This window comes from Electrophorus electricus, chromosome 2 (assembly GCF_013358815.1).
Source record: "Electrophorus electricus isolate fEleEle1 chromosome 2, fEleEle1.pri, whole genome shotgun sequence".
In the NCBI taxonomy this organism is placed as follows: domain Eukaryota; kingdom Metazoa; phylum Chordata; class Actinopteri; order Gymnotiformes; family Gymnotidae; genus Electrophorus; species Electrophorus electricus.
The window spans coordinates 1879299-1898505 of record NC_049536.1 but is presented as its reverse complement, the minus strand read 5'-3'; the positions used below and the strand labels follow the sequence as shown (position 1 = coordinate 1898505).

Genomic DNA, 19207 nt, shown 5'->3' with positions numbered 1-19207 from the left:
TCAAACCGGGTACTGTCTGGACCACTGCAAGAAGCACACACACACACACACACACACACACACACATCTCACGCTGCTCGATCCCTGCATTAATTTCAGTGAGCACTCTCTCACACACACACACACACTCCTCATGTCACTAGATCCCAGCGTTAATCTCAGGAAGCACTCTCACATACACACTCGTCCTCACATCATTAGATCCCAACATTAATCTTTTTTTCCTTGGATTTAGCACATTTGAACTCCTACATTTAAATGATATGAACCAGACTAGGAGACAATTGCTGCATTTACTGATTTTCTCATTCTTCAAATTTTCTCTTTGGCGTGAATTTGGTTTTTATACAATGACAGATTTACTTTACGTAGGGTGACAAATATACCTTTAATTCCAGCGGTGTTTAAATCCCCAGAATGGGGGCTGTCCACAATGCCTGTGTCTCAGGTTCTCTTCACCCAGTGGGGATACTGTACCCACACTGAACTGAAGACCCAGGGAACATGTCATAAACTATGTTTGTATGAATCTAAAGTGTTATATATTAAACATTAATACAATTATTTAATTAAAAACAGGTACATGATAAAATACTGTCCAAAAAGCGAATTAGCTCATCAGTCCAGGCAGAGATTTGCCTTTGTGGTTCTAATATTTTAGTGAGTACACTTGATTGACAGCGAGCTGTCAGTGCTACTCAGGCGTTCCTTTATGGGAGACTGGGAATATCATAACGGAAGGAACTCTGTAGTTCAGGCACCATCGTTCATGGGTGCGGACAGTGGAGAATAGAACAGACTTCCCCACAGAATAACTAGGTACTGCCCGTGGTGCCTGATCTAATGGCTGTTTTGATAAGTTGCGATTTTCCTCGAGATTCTACAAGAGGCACTCCTGGTGTCAGTGGGATGCCATGATGCGTGTGAGACTGTGTGGGCTGTGTACAACCCCCCAGAGAATCTCTACAATGTACCGATGCAGGTGACACGTGACAGTCAGCACCTCAGCCTGACCGCACGGCCGTCCTCTGGGTCCCCTACGTCCTCTGGGTCCCCTACGTCCTCTGGGTCACCATGGTCCCCTGGGTCTCCTGGGACTCTTGGCTCCCGCTAACTGACGAATCCAGTCCAGGTGTTGGAACAATGAACCCTCATTGTACATTTCAGCTTGGAGCTGAAAGTATGCTGATCCTGGTATATCATCCAGCACATTGAGGATTACACACACACACACACACACACACACACACACACAGTCATCTCTGAGATGCTCTTTCAGGTCATCAGTTCGTCACCCAGGAGCGTGTGCTGGAGTGTGAACAGCTCATCCGTCACCTTCCAAAGAGCCGAGTTCTCAGCCGGGCTGAAGTGCGATTCTGGGAAGGCGTATGGGCTTGGGGGTTTGTTTTCCATCTGCCTACACCTCCCAAATGAGGAACTCTCAAACACTTCCCGAGAGCAGCTCACGTTTGTTACGCGCGGCATGTGGAGCAGCCCATTGGACGACACAAGTAGCAACATACGCTGAGTGTGACATTCCGCTCTGCTGTTGTACGTCTGCAGTGGAGAGGCTTCTAGTCAACATGGCCGATGCGGGTGCCACGCCTGCTCTCTGAGCTGGGAACACTCCTCCGCCCGTTCCCTAGACCCTGCCCTTTACAAAGCTCTCCTTCTCCTGTCACCGTGGTCCATCTAGGGCTGCTGCATTGGGAGTTTAACCTCTGTTTGTTCTGGGCCGACGGGAAGCTCCTTTTCCGCTCCCTTCAGCTCTGACCTGCTGAGTTACAGCCACTCATCTCCTTCATGTCATCGTCTCCTTCCGCTGAGCACCCAGTAAGTCCGTTGTCCAACTTTTCCCGAATCCACCAGGAGAAACACAGCTTGTTGTATCCGATAGAGCCAGTTGAGGGGTGTCGGCTTCCCGTTTCTTTCCTGGATTAAACCGGAATGCTGGATTTACAGCAGGGAGCATGACGTAATCACAGATGAGAAACACAAGGCCAACCCCACTGTCCCACGATAGCAGGTTAGTTTAACAGGCAGGAGGAACATTAGCCTTCAGATCATCCTCTTCTTCATGAATCTACTACATATCTCTGCATTCTTTGTAGTTTCAAAGATCTAGCATATTCGCTATTATCATTGCAGATTACTCCACATAATCTTTTATATTAAAATAAGTAAAATAAATAACTTGAAATATATATATATGAATTTATACTTTATAGACTGAATGCTACATTGTAGACTTTACAATGTCTTATTTACGTTTTTTTAATTTACATGTAATTTATGTATAGAATTCTGTGTTATTTAAGGAGATTACATACAATGTACATGTATGTACTAGCTAGTTGTTATTACACATTAATCCCTGATAGGTTTAGCACACCCCTAACAACGTGAAGGGGTGGGGCTTGCCAGGCAGCGATCTAACCTACTGTATAATATGCTAGTTTATCCTACATGGCTCTTCACCAAATAATTAACTCATAATAATGGTTTAAATGAATTTAATGAGCTGGTTACAAGTGTCTGCTAAGAGAAAGAACTCTTAATTACATAAAACAGATTCCTCAAGTAGTGGCCTGTTAAACTTTTTTTAAACCTTACATACAGACCTCCAGGTCTACTGACCAATCAGAGTTGAGTTCTCCGCAGATTTGTGTACTAAAGGCGAGGTGTTGGTTTTCAGCCGTGTGAGGTGTCAGTTACAGTAGAAGGTTAAACGTGTTCTCTGTTTGTGGAGTCGTAAATAACCCAGGGCAGCCGGACATCTGCAGTTCCTCTTGTACAAGTCTGCAGTTTTAATGGATTTTATTCCATAACAGCACCGTGGATCTGAACCAAGCTGTTTGAACATTTTGCCATTTAGCTAGGGATCCGAGATCCCTTTGAAGCAGTCTTCTTTCCCTAATCTAAAACAGGCCCTGGGAGTAGAGATCTAACAGAATTATAATCTATAATCTGAAGCAGGCCCTGGGAGTAGACTTCTAACAGAATTATAATCTATAATCTAAAACAGGCACTGGGAATAGAGCTCTGACTGAACTGCCCGTGACTGACAACCACATCCACTCTAAGAGATGGATTTATGATGTCATCCATGTCACAAGCAGACCGCAGGTCTCTTTCTAGGCCCGTACTTGGAGAATGTGGTAAGGTTATTACAGCACTGAATAAAGGCTCATTGTATTACACTGGGTTTAAACTCTCATGTTCACTCTATTAAACCAGGTTTAAAATCTCATGTTCACTCTATTAAACCAGGTTTAAAATCTCATGTTCACTGTATTACACAGGGGTTTAAAATCTCATGCTCACTGGTTTACACGGGGTTTTAAAACTGATGTTCACTGGCTTACACTGGGTTTTAAACCTGATACTGACTGGTTTACACTGGGTTTTAAACCTGATGTTCACTGGTTTACACTGGGTTTCAAATCTAATGTTCACTGGTTTACACTGGGTTTTAAACCTGATACTCATTGGTTTACACTGGATTTTAAACCTGATATTCACTAGTTTACACTGGGTTTCAAATCTAATGTTCACTGGTTTGCACTGGGTTTTAAACCTGATACTCACTGGTTTACACTGGGTATTCCTGTGCTGGTAACTCTTGTAGCCAAGTCTCAGATTCCAGACCAACCTTCACAACCGCAACACCCAGTTTCAGTTTGGATTAAACCTAGTCTGGATTCAGTCTGGGTTAAACCTATTCTGGATTCTTTCTGTATTAACCCTAGTCTGGATTCAGTGTGGATTAAGCCTAGTCTGGAGCTAAACCACAGTGCCAGTGGTGAAACACCATTGCAAATTCAAGTCTTAAGCCTAATCTATGTGTGGGGAACCAGCACTTAGTGTCCACCTTAACCTAACCAGTAGGATGGCAGTCGAGCCCTTTGGAGCGCCGAGTGAGTGGCGTGAGTGTAGGCAAAGCGCTGCAGTCCTGTAGGGGGCACTGGGGGTTAGCGGAGTGGCGTGCTAGTATCAGGAGCCGGTTAGCGGAGTGGCGTGCTAGTATCAGGAGCCGGTTAGCGGAGTGGCGTGCTAGTATCAGGAGCCGGTTAGCGGAGTGGCGTGCTAGTATCAGGAGCCACTCTGTGCGGTTAGCGGAGTGGCGTGCTAGTATCAGGAGCCGGTTAGCGGAGTGGTGTGCTAGTATCAGGAGCCACTCTGTGCGCGCCGGTTAGCGGAGTGGCGTGCTAGTATCAGGAGCCGGTTAGCGGAGTGGTGTGCTAGTATCAGGAGCCACTCTGTGCGGTTAGCGGAGTGGCGTGCTAGTATCAGGAGCCGGTTAGCGGAGTGGCGTGCTAGTATCAGGAGCTAGTATCAGGAGCCGGTTAGCGGAGTGGCGTGCTAGTATCAGGAGCCACTCTGTGCGGGCCGGTTAGCGGAGTGGCGTGCTAGTATCAGGAGCCACTCTGTGCGGGCCGGTTAGCGGAGTGGCGTGCTAGTATCAGGAGCCACTCTGTGCGGGCCGGTTAGCGGAGTGGCGTGCTAGTATCAGGAGCCACTCTGTGCGGGCCGGTTAGCGGAGTGGCGTGCTAGTATCAGGAGCCACTCTGTGCGGGCCGGTTAGCGGAGTGGCGTGCTAGTATCAGGAGCCACTCTGTGCGGGCCGGTTAGCGGAGTGGCGTGCTAGTATCAGGAGCCACTCTGTGCGGGCCGGTTAGCGGAGTGGCGTGCTAGTATCAGGAGCTAGTATCAGGAGCCGGTTAGCGGAGTGGCGTGCTAGTATCAGAAGCCACTCTGTGCGGGCCGGTTAGCGGAGTGGCGTGCTAGTATCAGGAGCCACTCTGTGCGGGCCGGTTAGCGGAGTGGCGTGCTAGTATCAGGAGCCACTCTGTGCGGGCCGGTTAGCGGAGTGGCGTGCTAGTATCAGGAGCCACTCTGTGCGGGCCGGTTAGCAGAGTGGCTCCTGATAATACATGGCTTTGCTGTGACACAGGGCCCTGCACCTTTGGTTGCCGTGGCTCCGTGGCGTTCCGTGCCGAAGCTGCTTACTGTGTCTGATTCCATCTGTGGAGCTGCTAATTCAAGACTGGGAAGTTCCTAAGGAATCGCACAAAAAACATGCGGAATAAACAACTGTTGTTGTCCTTGATCCATGTGTATGACAATATGGAGAACTAGGCTTTATTTGCATTTCTTATTTGTGTAAAAAGCAGCACAAAACAGTTAATAATGAACGTAGGCGACACGAGAAAACACCCTGTCAGACATTTCTGAAATTAAAACTAAAAAAAGAAAAAGAAAACCATGAATCTGGCAAGAGAAAAGGTGATGTAATTGCAGAGCCAATCAGAGAATCCATATGTGGAAGCGCTTCCCACCTAACTGTGGCCATGTGGAGGTGCTACTGGAACGGATACACCCTTCGCTCAGAGTCTGCGGTGTGCAGAATGGGCGGGACCAAAGCCATGACTGACAGCCGAGCCGAAGTAGTTATTCGTCTAACTCAGGACGCGGCCCGTATCCGTGGGGATCAGCCAGGCCAAGCTCATTACGGTTCTGGCTTGGTTCACCCCTAGCAGGTGGACAAGTGCAGAGGACTCGGCACCACACACATGTGTGAGGACCATCCATCCTTTAATCGCCCAGAGAACGAGCATCGTTAAGCCGTCTCTGGTGCAGGAGACAGGAAAATCCAAGGGCAGGATGTGCTCCCATCGTCACCTGGCAACCTACCATTTCAGTGGGATTTTTTTTAGGAGATTATTGCAAACAGGTTTAGAAAGAGCGAACCAGGTGGTCGAATTTTCTGAGAACAAGAAGATTTAATACACATGAGCATACGTGTGTGTTGCACGCCCAGACCGAGCAGTGTCAAGAACAAGTTCTTCACAGTAACGTGATTTTTGTTTGAATTTATAATGCTGGTTCATGTGACTGTATTCTAGTGTTTTTGAAAACGGGGCTCATTTTGTTCTTGAAACCAGACAGAGAAATGACAAAACACATCTGATCTTTCTTTTGCAAGACACTTATTTCAAAACTACATAATTTATAAAAATCCAGTTTTGCCAGTGTATGGCACACAGGGACTATGGAGAGGGTTCGTACGGTCTGATTCACATTGCATTTCTAATGATGTAGTCTGGGTTTGATTTGTTTCAGTTATTAATAGAGTAAAGTACATGAATATATAAGCCAAACACAACACACGAGACCAGTACTGCACTGCTGAACATGTTTGTGTGTGTGGTGTTTTGAAAAGTATGAGGCTGATATCAGATTTATAGGTGATCAGAGATTTTGTTCTTTGAGTGTCGGTTTTCAGTAATTGTCCTATTTTTAATCTTAGTTATTTAATCAGTTGTTAAAACTAAACCCACTAGACTGGATTGCTGAAGGTGTTCTTGTGTCCTTTCTGAGTTCATCTTAGTGCTTCATTTACATTTACATTTACATTTACGGCATTTAGCAGACGCTCTTATCCAGAGCCACTTACAAAAGTGCTTTGTCATTTACTCTTAGAATGTATCCTAGTACAGTACAGTAGGTCAGAGTCCAACATACCAATGAACTAGAATACTGTAGAATACAGGGATCAATGCTGATGCCTAGAAGTGCAAAATACATAAAGTCTGTCTTACACAATGATAAGTGTTGACAATGACATGTTTCACCATGTCTGCTGTTCTTTACTGTTGAACATGTGCAGTTACTTGTTGTTTCCTAAATCTACCTCCACCTCCACCTCCATCACCACCTCTACCTCCACCTCCATCGCCACCACCACTTCTACCTCCACCTCCACCTCCATCACCATCACCACCTCCATCACCATCACCACCTCTACCTCCACCTCCATCACCATCACCACCTCCATCGCCACCACCACCTCTACCTCCACCTCCATCACCACCTCCATCACCATCACCATCAACACCTCCACCTCTACCTCCACCTCCATCACCATCTCCCCCTTTTTCTCCACCTCCCTCTCCCTCTCTCTTTCTCTCTCCTTCATTTCCCAGAAGTGAGTTTTTCATTTGTTCCCAAACTCTATCTTCTTATGTTTCTGTCTGTGCAAGAGCAGGCGGTGTTCTTCCTTACTGCCAGTAGACTGTAACTGCTCAGTAATCAAGCCCCCATAGTTAGAAAGCTTCAGTCTGAACCCTAACAAACACGAATGACATCCAGCAGAGTTTGTTCTAGAAGCTTCTCATACTGGTCTGGGATGCTCAAGACATTTTCTGACTGTAACATTATATAGAAGGCTTCTGTTTTTCTTTTGTCTGCCATGTGTTTTGGTGGTGTGTGTGTGTGTGTGTGTGTGGGTGTGTGTGTGTGTGTGTGTGTGTGTGTGTGTGTGTGTGTGTGTTTTGGTGTTTGGTTAAGCTCTGTCTGATTCACTGCTGTGTTTTGGTGGTGGTGGTGGTGGTGGTGGTGTGTGTGTGTGTGCGTGTGTGTGTGTGTGTGTGTGTGTGTGTGTGTGTGTGTGTGTGTGTGTGTGTGTGTGTGTGTGTTTGTTTGTTTTGGCATTGTGAGTGTGTGTTTTGGTGTTTGTGTGTGTGTGTGTGTGTGTGTGTGTGTGTGTGTGTGTGTTTTGGTGTTTGGTTAAGCTCTGTCTGATTCACTGCTGTGTTTTGGTGGTGGTGGTGGTGTGTGTGTGTGTGTGTGTGTGTGTGTGTGTGTGTGTTTTGGTGTCTGGTTAAGCCCTGTCTAATTCACTGCTGTGCGTGTGATCTTTAAACAATCATCTCTTCCTTTCTGCTGTACAGTTCCAGATCATCTGTGTTCTTGCCAGCAGGAACCCTGAAGCTTCAATACACTTTCTTTGGGTCTCCACTGTTGCTTCAGCACTTCAGCACCATGGAGCTTCTCTGAACCTCCACGAAGCATTTCAGCCCAGTCTGGGCAGCCTGCCAAATGTATGTTCACCTGCGCTGTGAATGTGTTGTGGGTGTTGTTTCTCCAGGGCCTCCAGGTCCTGCCTACATCTTCCTGTCCCTCCCTAAGTCCAGTCCGTGGGACAATCCGGATCTTCCATTATGCTGGATACATCATTTTCCTGGGACCCTCATGATAGCATAACCTGCAGTCTGGCATTCATCAGCTTTGGGGATCTCTGTCGAGTTGCTGTGGAACATTTGTGAATTCTGCCTTTGCATGTTGTATTGGACATTGAGACTGGTTTGAGACTTGTTGTATTGGACATTGAGACTGGTTTGAGACATGTATTGGACATTGAGACTGGTTTGAGACATGTTGTATTGGACATTGAGACTGGTTTGAGACATGTTGTATTGGACATTGAGACTGGTTTGAGACATGTTGAATTGGACATTGAGACTGGTTTGAGACATGTTGTATTGGACATTGAGACTGGTTTGAGACTTGTATTGCATATTGAGTCTGGTTTTCTTGTACCTTTGCTAGGTTTTGTATTGTGTCAGTAATCCATGGTATCACTGTACTGTTGTATACTTCCCTTTGGTATGATCAGTGTATACAGTAAAAGGGTTTGTGTATGTTTATGTGTAGTTTGGGAGTTATGGCAGTGACTGTCTGTTGTTTATATTTTTATTTGGCATGGTGATGTCAGCCAGTGTGGGTGTGTGTTTGTTGTTTCTGGCACTGGCCAACCCGATGTCCTCACTGCTGGCACTCCAGTGTTGACTTTATATCCCAACACACTGGAACATTCATACACTCCGAGTCTCTGTTCTGTTTATCCTTCACTTTAGCCTCTGTTGCTGTTAATGTTAAACTATTCACAAATACACCTCCATTCTGTTATGGCTCAAAGCCTAGACTGGGTTGTAACACACTCCTGCATCACCTGCCTTAACACACCTGCCTTAACACACCTGCCCCACCTGCCTTAACACACCTGCCCCACCTGCCTTAACACACCTGCCTCACCTGCCTTAACACACCTGCCCCACCTACCCTAAAACATCTGCTTCACCTACCCTAATACACCTGCCCCACCTACCCTAATACACCTGCCTTAACACACCTGCTCTACCTGCCCTAACACACCTACCCTAACACACGTGCCCCACCTGCTCTAACACACCTGCCCTAACACATCTGCCCCACCTACCTTAACACACCTGCCCTAACACACCTGTCCCACCTACCCTAATACACATGCCCCACCTACCCTAATACACCTGCCTTAACACACCTGCTCTACCTGCCCTAACACACATGCCGCACCTGCTCTAACAGTGCAGTAACAGGATATCATTTGTGTATGCAGCAACACCAATGCACTCATGTGCAGTAACAGGACAGCACCGGCGTGTGCAGTAACAGGACAGCACCGGCGTGTGCAGTAACAGGACAGCACTCATGTGTGCAGTAATGGGACATAACTCGCGTGTGCAGTAACGGGACAGCACTCGCGTGTGCAGTAATGGGACATCACTCGCGTGTGCAGTAACGGGACAGCACTCGCGTGTGCAGTACGCAAGCTCTGCTATACTCTGAGAAATATTACATTAACTCATCTTATCCTACCAGGCAGTGCAGCTTTCAAATGCACTGAGGCCAGCACAAAAGCCCATGATAAGAGCCCATGATGTAACAGCTCATGATGTCATAAGAGTCTATATTGTAATAAGAACCAGTGATGTAATAAGAACTAGTGATGTAATAAGAGCTCATGATGTAATAAAAGCCTATAATGTATTAAGAGCCCATGATGTCTCAGTGTCAGCCCAAGCTGTTGTCTTTCCCACAATCCTGTGCGGGATGTACACCCCCCCTTCTCCATGGCACACGAGCAAGGCAGTGAGCAGACAGCCGTGTCTAATCACAAGCATGTGGTGAATGTGTCGCTGCCTCTCCAAAACAGAACCCACAGAACCCACATCCACTGGTCAGGTACACTACTCACACCTGCTCACCAAGCGTGTGTGAGAATGTGTGTATATATGTGTGTACATGTGTATGTGTGTGTGTGTGTGTGTATGTGTGTGTGTGTGTGTGTGTGTGTGTGTGTGTGTGTGTGTGTGTGTGTGTGTGTGTGTGTGTGTGTGTGTGTGTGCACGCGTCTGTGTGTTCACTCTCCACACACTCTCTAAATAAATAATTAAAATGTACTCATAGTCATAGGAGTGAGAGTGAATTCTGTGTGTGTGTGAGTGAGGTGGCTCACAGATAGACAGGCAGGCAGACAGACAGACCCACAGAAAGTCGGCCAACCCTCTGTTATTCCCCTGGGTGTTGTGATGGCCCTCCCAGTGGTCTGGACGGGACTGGTTTGGCCATTTGTTCAGAGTGTATACTGGGGGAGCTCTATGTACTCACCTCTCATGTACTCACCTCGCTCTATGTACACACCTCTCATGTACTCACCTCGCTCTATGTACACACCTCTCATGTACTCACCTCTCATGTACTCACCTCTCATGTACTCACCTCTCATGTACTCACCTCGCTCTATGTACTCACCTCTCATGTACTCACCTCTCTCTATGTACACACCTCTCATGTACTCACCTCGCTCTATGTACTCACCTCTCATGTACTCACCTCGCTCTATGTACTCACCTCTCATGTACTCACCTCGCTCTATGTACTCACCTCTCATGTACTCACCTCTCATGTACTCACCTCGCTCTATGTACTCACCTCTCATGTACTCACCTCGCTCTATGTACTCACCTCTCATGTACTCACCTCTCTCTATGTACACACCTCTCATGTACTCACCTCGCTCTATGTACTCACCTCTCATGTACTCACCTCTCATGTACTCACCTCGCTCTATGTACTCACTCTCATGTACTCACCTCGCTCTATGTACTCACCTCTCATCTACTCACCTCGCTCTATGTACTCACCTCTCATGTACTCACCTCTCAGCTCTCTCACTGCAAACAGGGAGCTGTTCCTGGACATCACTGGTCATAATCCAACACTATAAATTCGCCACGTCGGCAGAACACATCTGTCGTGGGGTTGTGTCATGTTTTAGGGGTGAACTAAAAGAAACCTCCTCATCAGAACCATAACCAGGATCTGAACTGAGATGGTTGATGGTTGTTAAGTGAATGTTTGTGCTTTTTGATTTGATCCAGTTTGATCATTTGGAATTTGCTTCGGTTCAAAAATACAGTCTGAATGGATCCAGATGGAATATCTCCATTATGACAATGCACACAACGCATGAATCCTTCTGGTGTTTAGAGGATGTGTTTCACTAAGGCGGGGAGACTTCGCGTCACCGTGAAACTGTCTTCTCTGTTGTTAGAGCCAGGGCCGGCGGTCTGCTTCTGCACACTCTGATTAAAGATCTCTGTGCTGTAACTCACCTGAGAGGACGCAGAAAAAGCTTGGCAGTTAGCCAACAAAAACACAACGACGTGTAGAGCACTGACATGGCGGCTAGATACCCGGCGTGCTAATACGGACTGTCAATCATTGGCTGTTACACGAGGAAGTCTGAATAGCCTTCTTCCAAAAGTACCCTCAAAAAGCCTGACAGGCATGGCCAAATTCAACTCCTACATAAATCCTCTGAACTGCTAACAGGCAGGACAGTGAGGGGCTTGTACATTTACCTGACACTCCAAAGCAAATTACATTTATAACCAAACACAACTTGAGGGTTAAAGGTCTTGCTCAGGTGCCCAACAGTGGCAACCAGGCAGTGGGAGTTGAACTGGCAACCTTGTGATTACTAACCTAGTACCTTAACCACTGAGCTACCACCGCCAGTGATTTCGTACATGGGTGTGGATTGTACACGGCTTGCTGGAAGAATGCGGCTAAACACTGGACAGATTTGAGCGTCTCAGGGACTGTGTGGAGGGGGCCCAGACTGGATGGCTCTCTGTGATGTGGGCCTCCAGGATCCCAGGCTGACACCTCTCTGAGAGCGTGCGTGCACAGTGCGGTAAGGTCAGCTCTGCTTGCCTCTTGTTCTCTGGCTCCCCTCAGGTCTACATCGACACTCTACTTTCCCGTCAGTCCCACAGCGCAGTTCTAGCCCCTTCTCCTCCCACACTTCATCAGGCCTGCTCTTTGGCCTTGATTTTCCGTCTCTTTCTCCCCCTCCTACCCTTTTCCACCTCCCTCCTCTTCTCCTCTGTGTGCGCGCGTGTGTGAGATCTCCTATGTCTCAGTCTTTCTCACCTGGGTGTTGGACGAGATCTCCCATGTCTTCTTTTTTGCAGATTCCTGTTCAGATGCCCTCACTGAACCACATGCGACATATTCATTTGTTTTTGTGGCAGTTCAATATCTGAATGGGATTGCCACTGCCTGCAATCTATCTACAGTGTCAATATACGAAGCTCCGATGTATTCATGCAGTTTTTTTCAAGGCCACCTAGCCTGGGTTTATCCTGCAGGGTTAACCACGGTTACCTGGATCACCTGACAAGCCTGGATGACCCTGTGACAGTTATTTCCATTTAGAGCACTATAAACGGGACTCAGAGAGAAAAGGAGCACAATTTGAAAATGTCGCAGACCAAACCATGAATGCCATCAATGTGTTGTTTGTAATAAACGTGATAACCCCAACTTGCCCTGTTTTGAACATGCTCTGCCCTTCACCGAAATCAGCGGCAAGGCCACGACGTGGTGATGGAGGCATTACAAAGGAAGCCCGCTCGAATGCCTCATGCCTACGGGAGCGAGCTTGCATTTCTTGTCCTTCAAAAGGACGTTGTATTGTTCAGACATGATGGCGTGAATGAATGAGGGTAGCTGGGTCACTCTCCGGCGCGCGCTGCAGACGCCTCCTCGTTCTGTTTACAGCGCACGTGCTTTCTGTTGCTCTGTCACACCCAAAGTCCGTTCACAGATGGTGCGGAAAGCACTTGATGGGCTGCACGAAGGATGGGACGGTTAGACACGAATTATATCGACTGTACATCGGGTCCGTGATCGACTGACAATCACAGTTAAACAGCTTGTTTTAGAGAACCTGTCTGAAAACATTTTAAACTACGGGGTGACAGAGAGAGAGAGAGAGAGAGAGAGAGAGAGAGAGAGAGAGAGAGAGAGAGAGAGAGAGAGAGAGAGAGAGAGAGAGATTTGCACCCCTGACAAATGGTGATGTTGAAACAATACGAAAAGACATCAATCTTTGTGAATTTGCCCAGAAGCGTGAGAAGATGCCCAGTTATTGCTCTGTGTTGATTATTTTAGCTTTGTGCCATTTGTTTGGGGGCCAAATAAAGTAGTCTGCTACCTTCCCATTAGTGAGGTAACAGACGCTCGTCCACACCGGCTTCAGGTCTGCCATCGTGGAAACAAAGAAACGGGCGCGTCCATCTGAATCCCTGAACTCAAGACCGCCCTTAAAGCGGATCTTCTAAAGCAGATGTTCGGACTGAGTTCCTGAGGCCCTGATGTAGATCTGCGCGGAAAGTTCAGGTTTCCGTTGCCCTTCCGTTTGCGTGTGTGTGCGCGTGTGTGTGTGTTGGGGGAGGGTTGCTGCAATTACACAATTTTGGATCGATAACTATAAGCCCGCCCCTTCGCACGTGTCACCGGGCGCGGGCGGGGCGAGGCGCTCCCTCCTTCATCTGGTCGCACAGTCGTCGCGGATGGCACGAGAGGCTTGCGGGGACATACCGCGTGACGCAGCGAGCCGACGTGGGCGGACTAGCGACCGCTCCTCACGAGCCGCAGCCGAAGCGAGCGCGCAGGTGGAGGCAGAGCGAGGCAGGGCTCTCTCCACCTCTCCGTCATCTCTCCATCACCTCTCCAGCTCGGACGGCCGCGCGGCATGGCGGAGCAGCACGCAGCCTCCGACGGCAAGCCCAGGGCGGTCGGTCGCGCGAGCGCCGCTGCGAAAGCCGGGCTGTCCCGCGGGCTGACGCAGCCCGCCGCGTGGCACTCGCTGCTCTCGTTCACGGTGCTTTTCCTGGCGTGGCTCGCGGGCTTCAGCTCCAGGCTGTTCGCCGTGATCCGCTTCGAGAGCGTCATCCACGAGTTCGACCCCTGGTGAGTCGCGGGACCTGCAAGTTTAGTTCGGTAATGATTCGGGGATTACGAAATTCTTTTGCGTGTACACTTGCCAGAATAGCTGATTTTCCCCCTTTTCCTCATAGCATATGAGTAAGTGAAAATATTAAGTTTTAATCTGATTGATTTAGTATGTGTTATGAACAGCACGAGGAGCCATGCTCCGCTCGCGGTCCGTCGTGGAGGTAAACGCACGTGAGCGCACCGCTCCGCTATCTAGCAGCTCGGGAGGGAACCGGTCAACCCTCCACAGACCCACCGGCTCGGCGCAGTGAGCAAAGTTCGGAGTGGCGAACGGCCGGACGGGGAGGGTGTGGGCGCAGCTCCGGGTGCGCTGGGGCGGTGTAGTCTGGGACGAGCGGGACCGCGTCTGTGGGTCACGCCAGTACCGCTTGCTGAACTGGTAACTCTGCGATGCGACCGGACCGGTTAAAATGACTTAGAAAACGTGACCCGCTATGCCAGAACGACCGTGTCCCTCTGTCCAGTGTTTTAGAAACGTCTGAAGAGCTTTGAAGTATTCCACACACACAAAATCATAAACGATGGATTTCTTTGTTTACGTTTTGCACTAACACACAACTGAGGCTGGGTCCCAGACTGCTGGGAACCCCTAATCAGAAACCACATATCAGCCATGAGCACTTTACAGACACTGTGATGCGTCTCAGCGTTACATATTCTGTCTTGTCTTTTGTTTTGGGGTCTAGATGTGTAATGATGGGCGACTGGTTCTGTGCTTCCAGGTTGTTTGCGCTTCCTCTCCGTCTGGAGTTTGAACTGTGTACTTTGTCATGTCATGTTTGTAGGTGATGTGGAGAACCTCCATGGTTTTGTATTAGACAGACATGTTTGCAGACTGCTTAATAAACTCATGCTATGGTACATTCTATCACACTGATGCTTATGGGTGTTGTAGAATCAGTCCAGTCAATTTTACATTTAGCTGACGCTTTTATCCAAAGAGACTTATAATTATGACTGAGCACGCCTTGAGCAACGGAGGGCTAAGGGTCTTATAGTGCAGCGGTGGGGCTCGACCCAGCAACCTTCTGATTAATAGTCCAGTACCTTCACCACTGTTTTTAATATAGTGTGAGTGTGAGTGGGTGTGTGAGTGGGTGTGTGAGTGTGTGAGTGGGTGTGTGAGTGTGGGTGTGTGAGTGTGGGTGTGTGAGTGTGGGTGTGTGAGTGTGGGTGTGTGTGAGAGTGGGTGTGTGTGAGTGGGTGTGTGTGAGTGGGTGTGTGTGAGTGGGTGTGTGTGTGAGTGGGTGTGTGTGTGTGTATGGGTGTGTGTGTGGGTGTGTGTGTGGGTGTGTGTGTGAGTGGGTGTGTGTGTGAGTGTGTGTGAGTGTGTGTGTGTGTGTAATAACAGCAGCAGCAGCACTCCCTTTGGGATGCTGGCGTTCGTAAGCTCACATTAGCCCTGTGCTGGAAACTCTCTACATCATGGCTGGAGTTTCTCCTCTAAGGTTTGACTCTCGTTACCAAGCACGCTCAGTTCATGTGGTCTGAAGCGGTGTGTGTGTCTGCAGACTGCACTGGGAACAGAGTACACGACAGAAATATCCCCAGAGTTTACCGGAGACTACAATCCTTTGCACTATCTCACACTAACAAACAGTGTCTCTAATCCAGCCACAGATTTAGGGCGGAAATGTACACTGTAACTGAAGAGATGAGATGGAACCTCCAGTTTGGAGTTGTTGAAAAGTAAACCACAATCTGTGTGAGAGAGAGAATGAGGGAGAGAAAAAGAGAGAGCGCGAGAAAGAAAGTGGGAGAACTCAGGTAGTGAACTGAGTCTTATTTCCTTTAGGGGCTATCAGGAGAAAGAACTGGAGGAGGGGAGGAGAAATGAGAGGAAGTCAGGCTCAGGTCTACCTCACAGGAGAGAGCGGTTAAGGGTTGTTTTTTAGAGAGAGAGCGCTGGAGACTCCAGAGAGCTTTACAGTGACACTTCATGCTGCTGTACACACACACGCACGCCAGCGAATGGGGTCAAGTGGGAGATATAAAGAGAAAAAAATAACAGTTGCGAGCGAAGGGAAGCAAGCGATGAGAGAAAGATGAGGTGACGGAACAGAGAGCGGGAGAGGTGCGCTACTCGTCTCCAGTGCTCATCCGAACGCTCAGGTGGCTGTGATCTGGGAACGTAGAGCCACTCAGGTGTGTGAAGGTGTGCTAACCCAGAGCTCTGCCGTGGCTCCGCACACGCTCCGGCTGCCTGGCTGCCTCAGCGGAGTCAGGACACAGAAAACCTTCTCCATCCAGACATGCTTGTGTTTGGATGATGAACCTCATGCAGACTGTTTGAGTGTCTGACTGTGTGTGAGTGTCTGACTGTGTGTGAGTGTCTGACTGTGTGAGTGTGTTTGAATGTGTGACTGTGTCTGACTGTGTTTGAGTGTCTTTCTGTATTTGAGTGTGTTTGAGTGTCTGACGTTGGCTGCAGAAGCGGTTTTCAGCGTCCTCAGCAGACACGGCCTCTGCTGAGGACGCAGCAGGCTGGACAGCACTCTGAAGCTAGTCGCTACGTCACGTCTGAGTGGCAGGTGCGACTGGTGGCTTGTAGGGCCGAGGGTGTGTTTAGTGGTGCCGCTCAGATTTTATTACCAGTTTATTACACTGTCACTCCAGAAGGAGGCATTGGACATCTGGGACGTGGGACGGATCAAAAAATGGCAGAGGTGACGAAATAAGATCTTTGTCCTCGTCTCTGCAGTGCTTCAGCTCTGCTTTGACCTGAATGTCCTCTAATACTCTGCCCCACTTCTGGACTTGCTGTGTGTGTGTGTGTGTGTGTGTGTGTGTGTGTGTGTGTGTGTGAGAGAGAGAGAGAGAGAGTCTGTTTGTGTGTGTGTGGCGTTGCGTCTGGGCAGATATAGCTTCCTGTATGAAATTGCTTGTTAAACATCCAGAGGCCTGCAGTGTGTGTGTCTGTGTCTGTGTGTGTGTGTGTGTGTGTGTGTGTGTGTGTGTGTGTGTGTGTGTTCAGTGTCTGTGTGTGTGTGTTTGTGTGTGTGTGTGTTCAGTCTGTGTGTAAGGAAGGTGTGTGGCACTGCTCTGTATTGGCATGGCTGTTCTGAAAATAGTGTGTGGTGCTGTTCTGAGATCATTGAGTAGCAGTTCTGACAGCTGCTTCATCAGAGCACGGCCCTGGCTTTGATTAGAGTGTAGCAGGACATGAGATCTTAGAGGATTTAACAGAGGATTATGGGAACTTGGTCAGAGTGTAACAGAGGATTATGGGAGCTAGGTCACATTGTAACAGAGAATGTGGTTTGGTCAGAGTGTCACAGAGGATTATGGGAACTTGGTCAGAGTGTAACAGAGGATTATGGGAGCTAGGTCAGAGTGTAACAGAGAATGTGGTTTGGTCAGAGTGTCACAGAGGATTATGGGAGCTTGGTCAGAGTGTAACCTGTGTGTTTGGGGGTACTTCAAAATGTCTCATTCACCATCCTCACCCTTCACCTGTAAGATTTCCACGTGCGATGCACTCTATCCATACCATACCAGGAGGGCATACGTGAGCTGACATGCTGTGTGCTGTAGGAAATTGAGGCCATGAGCAGGACAGAGTTTAGGACCTAGAGCAGTCTCGATGCAGGAGTTCGACAAGCACGCTGGGAATCAGAATCACGTCATCCAGGATATGAAGACTAAATGTTAACCTAGATACTGTAACAGGAGTGTGTGTGTGTGTGTGTGTATGTGGGGGGTGGGGGTGTTGCTGTCAGTTTCCTGTCTATAGGATGTACACACACACACACACACACAAACAAACAGGATGAAGGTATAGAATGTTGCAATAATTTAAATCTTGTTGCTTTTTGTCACGTACACTTCATCCCTTATTTGGTGGTTTAACTATTCCATTGGTACAAACACTCCAATCTAAACTATAGCTAAGCTTTTCCACACACACACATGGCCAGCTAATTAACTACAAATGTAAGTTTTTACAAAACACCACTTTTTGAAGATTAGAGCAAATTAAGTCTGATAATGAGAGCTGAGCTACATGCAGATGAAACAAAGAAACTCCAACACATGCGACCCACTCTCCCCGGCGCACGTGGCCCACTCTCCCCGGCGCGCGTGACCCACTCTCCCCGGCGCACGTGGCCCACTCTCCCTGGCGCACGTGGCCCACTCTCCCCGGCGCACGTGGCCCACTCTCCCCGGCGCACGTGGCCCACTCTCCCCGGCGCACGTGGCCCACTCTCCCCGGCGCACGTGGCCCACTCTCCCCGGCGCGCGTGACCCATTCTCCCCGGCGCACGTGGCCCACTCTCCGGTAAAGAGTGAAAATGTCCAGAGCTTACAAATGTTGTAATAATTGGATAAAGGAAGAAAGTTGCAATATTGAATATTTCATTGCATTTTAAATGTTGCTTCCACAGACCCCAAATAGGGTTTGCAAAGAAAAACCATAAAACTGGAACCAGGTCAAACCAACACTCAACTATACAGAAGAGGAAAACAATACAGTGCTAACAGGGAACAGAGAGTTGTAATTGCACAGGAGCAGACAAAGGGAAGTGCAATAACCTGGAGACAGTGATGACAATAACAGCTCGGATAATGGGCACGGGAGGGAGTAAACCAAGGCACAGCTGAAGAGTAAACAAGCACATGGCAGGACTAACAAAAGAACGCACAGACCCAGAAGAGACGGGATGGTGGAATCATGACGCTGGCCGACAAGTCCGAACAAACGCAGAGAACTTGTTCAGACCGTGACAGTGTTCTAGAAAACCAAATTAAGTCTCAGCACAAGTACTCTACCTGATGGCCACTGAATTTAAATTGCTGTCATGAGTACAAAGAAACTCTCACTGGCAGGAACAGCTATAAAGTTAAACAGGTGATAATTATAGCAGTGCGGTCGTGTCTGAAGCTGTCTGTTATTAAAAACTTTTCATTAGTAAATAGTTAGGAACATAACATGAATCGGTAGCAGGTCTTTTCTTTAATATAGCATAAATGTTTCCAGAATTAAGATTCGCGACCTTTTAATTCTCCATCTCTCACACTGAGATGAGCAGGTCACAATAGTGTTGTTTATCATGATAATGCTGGAGACGATAATTGTTAAAATAATTGTCTAAATTTATGTTATTGCTCCTATTGTGGTTACTGTGTTGGGTTCCATGTTGGGTAACTGGGATACTGTGGGTACCACATTGAGTAACTGGGATACTGTGTTGGGTACTGCATTGCTTGGGTACCTGGGATACTGTGTTGGGTTCCA

At 48.1% G+C, this 19207-nt stretch overlaps 1 protein-coding gene across 3 annotated transcripts in view; it reads left to right on the top strand.

Annotated features, from left to right (window-relative positions):
- Nucleotides 1–1814: 1814 nt before the first annotated feature.
- LOC113568279 (dolichyl-diphosphooligosaccharide--protein glycosyltransferase subunit STT3B-like) overlaps nt 1815–19207 on the top strand; it is a 108696-nt gene continuing 91303 nt past the window's right edge. The window contains exon 1 of one of the 3 annotated variants that reach the window (XM_035523306.1): nt 1815–1833. Coding sequence is in view for 1 of the 3 variants with exons in the window: in XM_035523303.1 (XP_035379196.1) it covers nt 13709–13926 (218 nt within the window). In the remaining 2 variants the exon portion in view is untranslated. Of the gene's footprint in view, nt 1834–13549; nt 13927–14022; nt 14041–19207 lie in introns of those variants that run through there. The other 2 variants (XM_035523303.1, XM_035523313.1) reach the window with 2 other exon arrangements.